The following is a 12932-nucleotide window of genomic DNA, read 5'->3' as shown; positions in this document are numbered from 1 at the left end:
CGCCATGAGTTATCTAGTACTGCTTAATTAAGATACTGATGCACAATTTCACATTAAAGGTGTTAAACAAGTTGGATAGCTACATAATCCTGAAAATTTCCATAATAAATTATTTTATATTGAGTTCTGTTTGGACTGCATGCTGAACAGTACAACTTAGATGATTGTAAATACCCGTGTTCTAGGCGTGTCAGTGTAAGAAGAGATGATACCTTTCATTAGAAAAACTTGGAGGAGGGAGAAAGAGATAGTAAAGGATTTGGGGTACACAAGTTGATTATGCAAAAAGGTAGATAATAAGTAGTGTTGCATGCTTACCTCATATCCTCTTTTTTCATGATATTGGTAGGTCATACTATTGATATATTTATAAAATTCTCAAGTTTCAAAATGGTGAAGCATGTGTTAGAAGACAAAAAACGCACAACAATCAGTAATGATATCTGTTGTAATTGTATTAAAAATACAAAAAGTAACAGATTATTTATTTTACTTAATACATTACAGAGATACCAATGTGTTTGCTTGCCTGGATGGGAAGGAACATTTTGTGAATATGAATCAAATGAATGTAATTCAGAGCCTTGTAAAAACAACGGCACCTGCATGGATCTTTTCAACAGCTATCGGTAAGTGTTGCATCTTCTCACTCTGTGATGATGTTCCAGGAATGACAGACTTATGCATCCAGTTATTCTTTCATTTCTCAGCTTGGAGAATGGAATGTTATTACACAAAGACGAGCAAACAACTTGGGTCATGGATACACTGCTTCACTGCACATTCAATTGAAGTCAGCAGACATAATTAATTGTAGATGGAAAATTAAAAAAATGCATCAATTCGAAACACTTAGCAAGTAATCTAATCTGGAACTGTATTTTGTCAAAGAAAATACACAATCTCTTTCTGTCATATATGTCCTGTAAGCACAGGAGATGCTTTAAGAGTAAAAGTAGTGGGAGTAGACATAGTTGTACAATCATAGACGAAGAGATTATATCATTGCTGCCACCTTGTGGCTTAAAATGACAAGAAAATAGTAATTTAACTAAAATTTACAGCCACACTGGGAGAAAGCATGAGGATTTGACACTAACTGTATTATTTTTAGCTCAAACCCCAATCTTTATTTCATGCATGCATTTATGATTTAAAAATTTATTTGTTTCAGTATTATGAGGATAAGGACTCCGTAAACAATCGAGCAGTCCACTTCTGTTACTTGTAGCCAGGGTTTACCTATATTATGATGCCAATACTAGAACAATCTTGTATCTGAATGTAAATTCTTAATAGATACTGATACAGCTGCATAAAGAACACAGTGTAATTACTGTACACAGTCTAGTTGTGCAGTGATTATATTCCTGGTAATATAGACAATAATCAGAAAGAAAACCTACCACAGTTGAAAACAGACAATTCCCCAGATAGTTAAATTTCTCTTTGGCTAAGTTAAATAATGTATATAATATCATATAATTTTTTGCATTAGTTTATGTTCAGAATTTAATTGAAATACTTTGTGTTATCCTAGAGCTTCATTTATATATAGTATTAGATATGCTGGTTTTGTAAATTTTTTTTCAGTTTTTTCAATAACAGAAAAATAAGAGTCTAGTGAGGTTGAGAAAATATGTAAAAATATTTTTAATTGCCTTTTTCACTTTTTTAAGTCTGTTGGGACAAAACAATTTGTTAAAGATTTTTTTTATTTTTGTAGTTCTTATTTTTTGTGAAGTTTGTAGTTCTTTGTAGTATACTAACAAAAAATAATTTTATAACTGCGTACTGTTTATATCTGATTAGCTGCTACATTATGGCAATTTGAATTCTTACATGATTTAATGGATTGTATAGGCAAATGTACAGTTTCACCATCCTTAAAGACAATTCTAGGTGCGTGAATATTTTTGCAACCATGTATCATTACCTGTCCTTCCATTTTACCTATTTTTTCAGCCTCTGGAAGCATTATATGTATTGCAGAAGGTAACATGGCTTCTTCTGATTTTATTTATAGCTGGGTCAACTATGTATGAGCAAATCCAAGGAATCCCTATTCTTTAATGAGAAAAAAATGTTCAAAAAGTACTTTTTCTGGATTTGGCAAATACTGAACTGTTACAGAAAATGTTTACAAGAGAATTGGTTTCAACTGTAAGCACCACATATTTTTCCTCAGAGCTATTTGTCCTAGTTGACATAACAGAGCAGGAAAATCAGACGTATCATTAAAACATCATATACAAGGGTCATGATAAGCCAAACCAGAACAACTTCTTCAGAGATACCTGTAGCTGAAACTGGGAGTCTAAGGAGTCTAAGATTTGGCAGCCACATGGAAAATGAGTCTAGACCAATGTTTTTGTTGTATAATCTAAAGCAATTTCATTTCAATCATTAGAGTTGTCCTAGTTGATACTCACAGATGTTAAAAGGCGTTCTGGTCCCTTTCACAATACACTCATTTAATATCCAAAAAGTGTTGGTTTCCATTCCCTCTTTTAACAATTTTCTCTTAAAAACTACAGCAACAAGACAAAGTGTTCATCTCATGGTAGCTAAGCACTGGCAGTGACTAGTATCTGATCCTGAGGACATCCAGACATATCTTTAAAATTAAATGTAGTCTTTAAAACAGGATAACTGGCTTCTAACTGCCTAATAGAAAGGGTCATTGGTGTTCTTGAGCTCTGCCTAGGCATTGTTTTGGACAAGCACTAGTTGGTCTGGACCAAAATCAGTCCAGTAACTGCTTTGAGAATGCAACAGTGATAGACAATGCAGTTTCCTTGCCTGTGGCCATGTTCTGGCACTGGTTATTTTCCTGGTATGAGTGTAGCTGCTGTCAGTGATACTCAGAATTTCCTGAATTTCTTTGAAGTTGGCCATACCACTGCTGGCACTTGGTATCACTTCTAACTTAAATTCATGTAAAGGATATATAACATACCTGTCTTTTATGCTTTTGATAATACTCATTAGTTTACTTTCTCTTAAGTATTTGCAGATCTATCTGAAAACATCAGTTCTTGAAAAACTAGGTAGTGTATTGTGCAACAGCATAAAAAATGTTTTTGTACAGGAAAAAAACCAGAAAAGAATATAATACAAAAGGAAATGTTTTTGTACTAAGTTTGAAATCTGTACTAATGAGAATAATAATACAAACCATAGTTACTAATTACAAATTTATCTTTTAAGTTCATTTATTTATCTGGCGCTATTCATTTTTGAACCTTGATATGAAAACTTGCTGCCAAAACTGAAGGATCAGCAAGTATGCCAGAACTGAATGCTTTTCTTTATGGATTTCATCATAGGAAAATAAATCACATGTTGACAGAAGGAAAAAAAAAGCCTTTTCAGTTGCATATTTTTATTTTTAAAAATCACGATAAGGAATTTAGAATAAGAAAGATACTGAATCAGTAGTTAAGCTTGAATTGTTAAATGTCAATAATTTGTTACATAATTCCTGTTTCATTCAAGTTAATTTTTGTTCAGCTGATAGACTAAGAAATTTCTTTTTCTCACTTTTCAGTTCGGCACATGGCACAGCAAAGAAATTAATTTAGAATAGTTTCACGTGTATATTTCCAGTACCCTGTCAACCTCACTTTTAATTCTCACAGTAGCATAATCTCTCAAATTATGTCTCTGAACATTTACAGGCAGATGCATCTATTATCAGCTGAATTCCCTATTTCTCCTCTATCCTATTGTATCATGCCTCCTGATACTTCTGAGGTTTTTCCCTAAACATCAAACCCTAATGAAAGCCCTTGTGTCTCCTTTGCTCTTACCAGCTTACAGGGAAACTTGAAGTGAAAATCTCCTCAACTCTTCTTGCAAAATAATAGGCAACATGGTTTTATGGATGAACCGTGGTTTCTAATGATGTAGAATAGTTTGGAACTTGGCTGTAATCATTATGACGTTAAAACTTGGAGGATTATCCAAGTGTCTTTCCACAGTACTGAATTTTTTCTGTATATCCACGCTATTTGCCATTTTGTCAGTATTCATTGTTGAGGTTGTTATAAAGAATAAAGATCGTGTGTTGTTGCTGCTTTTCTTTTCATAACATACCAATGGACTTCTCCATACTAAACAGGAAATTAGACTTACTTAAGTATATTTCCTTATGACATCTATTGATCTTATAGTCTTTAAAAGAGTTGTAGTGTTTGCTTCAGTAAAGTTATCCTTTGTCAGCAGTTGAATCCGTCCACTAAGATACCATTTTATAATCTCTGTGTAAACTGAAGTGCAGTTCTATTTTTATACCTGTAGTTTATCCTTTTTCCTCTGTTACTTTTTTTAACATTTTCTTTTTTAAAAAACTTAAAAAAATACAGAATAGTCATCCTTACAGTATCTTGATCACTGATTGGGAGTCATGCTGACTGTGTTAGTCAGTCTAACAGTGCCAGTCCGTAACAACAGAGCTCTATCCAGAATCTCTGCTCCCTATGACTGTACTGTAAAGTATAAATTCCTTTCATGGTAAACTTCATTAAAGACAAGTTTGTTGCACATGAATGTATAGATACATATATCAGTTAGGAAATTAGTGATCTCTCTGATGGGAATATTTAAAAAGACTGACAAACTGTGCAAGTTCCAAACTTCAGAATGACTCCTTACTGGATTGCTGATATTCATTAACGTGACACATTGCCAAAGGTTAATTCTTAATCACTGTTAATCATTATTATTGCATGTACAACACCATTAGTCTTTACCATTAGTAACCTCACAAACTGTTATTTTTATTTATATATTTATTTATCATTTATGTTTACATAATAATGCAGTACTAGGGAACTGATGCTGCTTAGTTAGCACTGCTGGCTGTGGCTGTTGATGGTTCTCAGTTGCTGAGATCAAGGTAGTCAGTGCCTAGAGTTCTTCAGTGGGGGAAGCAGGAACCACAGTGGCCTGTCTTCTTTTTTTCCCTGTCTTTTCTCACTTACCAATGTTCTATGCTTCCTGCCTCCTCTCCAAAAGAAAAGTGTGATCTTATCTGCCCTTGACATCTTACTTTTGGAATCAGGACCCCCCAAATGAAGACCTGTTTTTGCAGAGACAGACATCTTTCCTGCCTGCTCATTCTTGTCCTTTAGATTTTACTTCTGGCACGTGTTTTCTTACACCCTGTTTGTGCAGCTATATCACAGGTCTTCATTTGCCCCTTCACAGTTATGGATATTATTTCTATATTTAAGCCTAGTTGTGTTACAAAATGCTTTAAGTGGTGTTACAGTATTATGAAATGCTTATTCATTTTCTCCAGTTATGCTATGTTAGTGTGCTTATGTCTGGAACAAATAGGTACAGTTCCTTAGCCTGCTTCTGTGCACCCTTGTTTGGGTGCGGTGGTCCTCTTCTTTGGCTACATATGATACAGATGTGAGTTTTGTCTAATGTTATGACTGGGTCACATGTGGGTACTCAGTAAAAAAATTGTATATAGTTTTTCAATGTTATTTGTATGCCTCTAATTCTAGGAACTAGCTTTTTCTTTTCAGAGGTGACTGGTGCTGAAACACCTCTTTCCCACTAACTTGTGCAAAGACAAAAGTTGGTAAATGCCAATGTTACCTTTAAGTACAAGGCTTAAGTACCTTAAGCACTTGTGAGAAATTACTGATAATGTACAAAAATGTTGTCTGTATTTAAATGCTCTTCATTTAAACCCTTTTGTTGTTTATCCAGTCCTGTAAGAGGCCCTGGTTTTCCTACCTCCCTTTAGACTCCAGTTGAAATAATGACTTGTGTTTGTAGTGGAGGGTGATTTCAGAACTCCTCTCAAACTGTGCTAGTCTTCCTTAGCAATGCTTCTTCAATTAGTAACCATGCCACAATCATCTTTCTTTGTCTTTACTTAAATAATAATTTATGCCAGCTGACAATTTGGGTAACCATACTGTCAACCAGAGTTAGACTTATTCTGTCTCCTTCCTATTACTTTCTCAGTCCATTCCCAAATACAACATCTTGCCCTGTAGCTCCCCTCTTTGCTTCTTAGCATTTGAAGCCACGTGTTCTTTTCAGAATAAAAAAACCAGTTTTTCATTAGTGTAACTGTCATCTACCTGTGCTGAGTTCTTAAAAAAGGAGTAGTCTTATGTCATTAGAATGTATTCAGTGTTATGCATACCATGAACTTTAATTATACTACTGTCACAGAAAAGCAGCATACTGTTTCGTTTGGGTTTTGTTTTTTTTTTTTCGTTTTTTCCACACCACCACCACCACCACCACCCCCCCCCCCCCGAGAAGATTTATTTGGAAAAGCAAAGTTAAAATCAGCCTCTGCGTTTTCACAGAACTATGCAAGAATTGTTCTGTGCTAAGTTGTATAAGCAGATGATTCCTAAATCAGGGATGGGTGAATATCTGAAACATCCATAAGTAAAAGCATGCATATTTATGCAATATATTTTTAAGATATGCTTATTTCTAAATGAATGGATTTTAAACTATCATGGAATTCAAAAGTAAATCGTGATATGATTATAATTTGGATGCTGAGTTCAGTCTGCCTTCCCCTTCCCTTTTTATTGGCACTCCTTTAAACTACTGCTATACTCTTTCTTACTTTTTCTCCCCCAGAAGTGGTAAACAGCTTTTCCCACAGATGGGGATCAGCTTGGCATTTAATGGTCACAGATGCCAAACTCTGGAACATTTTTTTGCAAGCAGCATCTGGCTACTTATCTGGCATTTCTTCAGGGTTCTTTGGCCAGCTCTTCCTCTCTTGCTGCAGAGATGTTTCCCAAAGCATTTGTCTGTTGTGCTTCTGACTTAATCTTTAGTTCTGACTTGCAGGTTTTTTTTCATCCTAGTACCAAGTTATGTACGCACCTCTTACCTCAAAACCATCTTCAAAAGATTTATATGGATAGTCAGGAGATCTACTAATGAATTAGCTAAAGAAATTTGTGAAAGCGCAAACAAGTTTTTCCTCCAAAGGTAGCAAGGGTTTTATAGTTTCATCTCTGGTAATACTGCTAACAACTGGAAATGTGTAGTGTGCTGCTTGTTATACTGTGGTGTGTGAAATCAGCTTTAGGGTTTTCATTGCCTTAGGCAAACAACAAAATATCGCTGTGCCATCTTAGTAGCATCTACTGAAAAGTCACTGACATTTTGCACCCCTTAGGGCATATTTTGGCCATTATTCAAAAGTTGCGTAAAAGGACAGTGGCATTTTTATTCAAAATCCCAATGAAACATGAAATTTAAAACAACACACAGTAAGTACCTGGAAAATACTCCCCCCCCCCCCCCCCCCCCCCCCAAACCAGCTCGTCAGCTTTTCCTTCCTGAATAGTAGAATTGCTCCTCTTGGTATATTTAGTCATTAGTTGATGTATTTTAAATAAATGTTTTCTAATATCTTTCAGTTACAGACACCCAAAGAGACATGAAATGATCATTTGACAAACTCGCAGGTTAAATGGAGGGAGTACAAAAGAGTTTCTAAAATAATGAGGTACCTGAGGCATAGCTTTGAGAGTGCATGAAATGTGATATAAAAGTTATCCAGATTCATCATAGCTGTAGGGCAGTTAAATGCTTTCAGTGTAAATAAGGTACAAATACATGAGCACAGCTAACAGAGGCAGCTAACAGATGAAGCAGTTTGCACAGCACTTTCTGGGCTCTGGCTTGAGATACGCTAGATTTTCTGGAAACTACTTCTGGGGTCATCAGAGGACTGCTGTGAACTGAGGAGCTTCAGGGTGCCTCCTGGTCCTGGGAAGGGATAGCTACAGGAAGCTGTGTCTGCTAGCAAGCTGTAGCAGTTTCCCACAAGCTTTGTTGTCAACTTTTCTTGATCGATGGGGACTTTGGGCTTTTTTGTTTCTAGCTGACTCCTCATTAGGGACAGTCAAGCATCCTTTTAGCAAATGCTAGAAAGAGTGTATGTAACTACCAAGCCTAGAGCACAGCCAACAGAGGGAGTAGTGCGGAAAGGGGGGCAGAAACTGTGTTGAAGACACCGTGTACTTAGGTAGCGAGGTGCTTCAGGGCACCATCCCTGAACATTCACAGGAGCAACTACCTCAGCACATTCGAGACCTCAGACCAGACTGAGCTCCTCAGGAACGATTTAGTTCTGCAGGCCTGGGTCTGCAGAGATGTCTGGATCCTCTTGCTGAGGCTGAGACCAGAGGACACAGTGTCCTTGCCTGCAGGAGGTACTTGTGCGCTGGAGGAGGATCTGTGCTGCCAAGTAAATGAGCTGCAGGAGGCAGTCAGTAGACTGTGCAGCTTCAGAGATCACGACAACAACATCATATTCTCCAAGACCCTACAGATACAGGAACCTGAACTCCTAACCATAGTGAAGGAGGACCAGGCAGAGTCTGCTTAGAAGGTTTGGAAATGGAAACTCCAGTGATGATGAAGGCTGGAAGCTTGTGACATCGACAACAGGATGAGGGCTCCTGTCCTATCTGCAGCTCTGCAACTACAGACCCTACAGAGTAGGGTCAACGAGCTGGTAGCAGAGGAGGGAGAAGAAGCTCTGTCCAGTGAAGCATCCAAATCAGCTGAAACTGAGCCATGAGGCAGCACCAGGAGGAAAGGGTGAATGATCGTATTGGAGACTCCCTGCTGCAGGATCCTGACAGGATGTATCATGAGTCCTGAGGGAGCTGGCTGATGTCATTGTGAGGCCACTCCTGATTATCTTTAAAAGGTCTTGGTGATTAGGAGAGGTTCCTGAGGATTGGAAGAAAGACAGAAAATGGAAATATGCCAGAAAATGGAATGGAAAAAGGCAGAAAAAAGGTTGGAAATGGAAAATCTCACTGCTATCTTCAAGAAGGGCAAGAAGGAGGGTCTGGGAAACTGTGGACCAGTCAGCCTCACCCTGATCCCTGGGAAGGTGATGGAGTAAATAAATCCTTGAAACTGTTTCCACACACGTGATGGAAAAGAAGGTCATTGGGAGCATGGATTTACAAAGGGGAAGGCATGCCTGACAACAGCATTCAATGAGATGACTAGCTTGACAGATAATGGGAGAGTTGTGGATGTTGTTTATCTTGACTTCAGCCAGAGATTAGACACTATCTACCATAACATCCTCATAGACAAAACTGGCTAAGCTGCCAGGCACAAAAACCAGCTGGTGGTCAGTCAGTGGTGGTGTACCCATGAGGTCACTAAGGAAGGCCAACAGCATCCTGGGCTGCATTAGGAAGAGGGAGGTGATCCTTCCCCTCTACTCAGTACTTGTAAGATACATCTGGAGGGCCATGTCCTCTTCTGGGCTCCCCAGTATGAGAGAGACATGGATAAACTAGAAAGAGTCCAGCGAAAGGCCGCTAAGGTGATCCAGGGACTGGAACTCCTCCATATGAGAAAACGCAGAAAGAGCTGGGACTGTTTAGCCTGGAGAAGACTTAGCAGGATCAATGTGTGTAATACTGGGGATGGGGAGAGGGCCCAGGTAAAGAAGACAGAGCCAGACTCTTCTCAGTGGTGCCCAGTTGTTGTGGTTTAACCGTAGCTGCACCACACAGGCTCACTCACTGCCTCCCCCCTTTCCCCTCCCCCCTGTGGGATGGGGAAGAGAATCAGAAAAGTAAAAGTGAGAAGACTCATGGGTTGAGATAAAGACAATTTAATAACGCAAAGTAAAATAATAATAAAATAATATACAAAGCAAGTGATGCACAATGCAATTGCTCACCACCTGCCGACCGATGCCCAGCCTGTACCTGAGCAACGGTCACTGCCCCCCAGCCGACTCCCCCCATTTTATATACTGAGCATGATGTCATATGGTATGGAATAGCCCTTTGGTCAGTTTGGATCAACTGTCTTGGCTGTGTCCCCTCCCAGCTTCTTGTGCACCTGGCAGAGTATGGGAAGCTGAAAAGTCCTTGACTTAGTGTAAGCATTACTTAGCAACAACTAAAACATCAGTGTGTTATCAACATTATTTTCATCCTAAATTCAAAACACAGCACTATATTAGCTATTAGGAGGAAAATTAACTCTATCCCAGCTAAACCAGGACACCAGTCAAAGGACAAGGGGCAACAGGCACAAACTGAAATACAGGAAAGTCCATTTAAATGTTAAGAAAAATCTTTTTTTACTGTTAGAGTGATTGAACACTGGAACAGGTTGCCTAGAAAGGTTGTGGAGTGTCCATCCTTGGAGATATCTAAAATGCAACTGGACGAGGTCCTGAGCAGCCTGCTGTAGTTGACCCTGCTGTGAGCAGGGGGGTTGAACTAGATTATCTCCAGATGTCCCTTCCAACCTCAAAAGATTTTGTGCATTTCTATTTCTTTCTGTAATCATCCAGATTTTTTGTCTGTTTATATGCATAGATCCCTCAAAGTTTGGGCATAAGTAGGTGATTTTCATAGTAAAATTGGGCAAAAGTATACATAAACATATACACCAGGTACTCTGCACTTCAAATCTCTTAAATTCGGTCTACTCCTATGCTTAATGTATGTGAAATACATGCAATTTTATATTTGCAGTTTTTCAGTTCTGGTATGTATTTTGGGATTCTGACATTTTTAAATAGCAAGTTTCATATATGCCCATAAACGAAGGTGTTTATCATACATGTAATTACTCTAGTGAGGAATAATAAAAAAGTGAACTACATATATACAAATGGTATTAATTCAACAATTTCTGGTCGTAAGATTTGTATGGAAACATTTAAAAGACAAACATGAAGGAAAGGGCTAAAGAAGAAAGAAAGATTGAACTGTGCTTGTGTTGCATTTCATTTCTTCTCTGGTGGCTGAAGTGAGAACGCAGAAAAAAAATATGGATGTAAACTTCCCTTTCATTTTTTTCGTCCGCAGTTGATGAGATGGGGTGGGATGGAGCTTCCAGTTTCTATAAGCATAGGTTGGCATAATTTGTAACAGATTTGGAGAAGAAATACTGAGTCGTACCGGTTCTTATCCCTGCACTGACAGGGTGTGGAGAACCGGCAGACTGAGTACCTTTTCCCTTTTGAGGAAGAGCCTAAGGGTAAATTCTTAGAGCACACTGAGGTACCTTTTGTCTTTCCTCAAACGTAAGCTCCTTGACTTCAAGGCCACTGCTGAAGAGAAAATGCACAGAAAAGTGGACACATGCAATTGGGAGGACACTAGGAGTGAGGGCCAAAGGAGAAATCTGTCAGTCATCTGCAAGGACCAGTTTTAAAACTGCACAAGCACACACCGAGCAGCCTGAAGTGTGTATGAACAAGTGAATTCAGTTACTCTGGTGCATGTAAAAGACAGAAATTATTTGCATTTAAGCATGAAGAAAGATGAAAAATAATAGTAGTCAAATAGTTCTGCGGAGGTGGAAGAATTGACTCTGCAGGAGTTTGCCAAAACTGTTAGAAAACCGCACGTTGTTCCTTTTAAAAAAGGAACTGTTCAACAAATTAATTCAGAATTTGCTCAAAGGCATTGAAGTTAATGAAGCAGAGGCTTGGAGAAACAGTTTGGACCATCTCAGAATATTCCTGTTGTTCAGGTTTGAAGATAAGGTGGTGGTGCATTAGAAGCAAGTATATGAGCTAAAGAGCTGGATGAAAGAGTGGATAAAGCTTAAGGAGAAGTGCAAGAGGGATAGAAAGCTGGGTGCTCATAATGAGATTTGGTCTAATAAATAAAAATGATAGAACAAAAAAAAAGCCCAGTTGCCTTCAGTGCAAATGACAACAGATAGCATTGTTTCTTTGATTATTTTTTCTTATTTATTTATTTTGCCATAACCTGTTTATGGTTACCTTAAAGTGAGTATGTAACTTTTAATATTTGGCATTTTTCTGCCTGATAGATCTTCAATGGAAGTCGTCTCCCTATATCATGTTATATAGCAACGATATTAAAATTGAAATTCAGTGGCTTGTCTTCTGTAGCTACAGTTCTGGGCAATAACAAAAATTCTGCCACCTCCAAAGTATTCTTTGGAGGGGGAGAGTGAGAATTAAAACTAGAATGGATAGAAATAAGATAGGCAGTGAACAGAAGAATGGCTGAAAAGGTTTTCAAGACAGGGTTTGCTACCTCATTATTTCTGATCCAAATCTGTTATAATGTGTCTGCTGCAGATGATTCATAGTAGACTCAATTTTGCTTGTTCTTTTGCCCTTCATTTAACAGTTCCCTAAAAGCACATTCACTTTTTTTATTCAGGAAACCTTAGCAAAATAGGAAGTTTAAACAAACAAACAAAAAATGGTGCTGACACTTTAAAAATGGCTCATTAGAAATGAATGGGAGAACCATCTGTTATTGTTAGCTACAGCTTAGATGTTTCGTGCATTGGCAATATCTAATACATGCACAAAGGAACAAAATTTAGAAAGGATTATGGGCATTGCTGCTGACATTATATCTTGTTGAACCATGGAGAATGGGTAATAAACAGTTCCACATCAAAGGACAGGATGTAGATCCCCATTCTCTTTACTATAAAATCTATATTTTTTCCCTTTGATTTGAAAGGTCATTAGTAAAACCTACATGTTGCACTTGTTAAAACAGAACTGATTTTATCGGTTTCATAGGTATTGTTCATTTTACCTACCTTCTTAAAGCAATTCTAGAGTCATTAAGAGTCAAAATTTTTGTAAATGAATTGTGTCAGTTTTAATGCCAAGCTATTACCTGTGTTTATTTTGTACTGAAATAACTTTCCAGCCAAAACAAAAGCAAGATTTCATCTTCAATTATGAGGCATTTTCTTTTGAAGTAGAGAAAGATTTTTAGAGAGTAGCAGTCACAATTTCCTTATTACTAACAACATACAAGACTATTCTGCAGACAGCATTTTCTCTGTTTTGGGAGATAAGGGAGAAGATGAAGCCTGACTATATATTTAGTTGTAGTGTAGGTGAATACATTTTAGTACGTCGAGCAGTTCAG

General features: G+C 37.7%; 1 protein-coding gene across 1 annotated transcript in view; it reads left to right on the top strand.

Annotated features, from left to right (window-relative positions):
- EYS (eyes shut homolog) overlaps positions 1-12932 on the top strand; it is a 944771-nt gene that overhangs the window by 354413 nt on the left and 577426 nt on the right. The window contains 1 exon segment of the mRNA XM_072855247.1: positions 508-629. Within this exon segment, the coding sequence (XP_072711348.1) occupies positions 508-629 (122 nt within the window).

This window comes from Ciconia boyciana, chromosome 3, assembly GCF_034638445.1.
Source record: "Ciconia boyciana chromosome 3, ASM3463844v1, whole genome shotgun sequence".
Taxonomy (NCBI): Eukaryota; Metazoa; Chordata; class Aves; order Ciconiiformes; family Ciconiidae; genus Ciconia; species Ciconia boyciana.
This window is presented reverse-complemented; position numbering and strand designations above follow the sequence as displayed.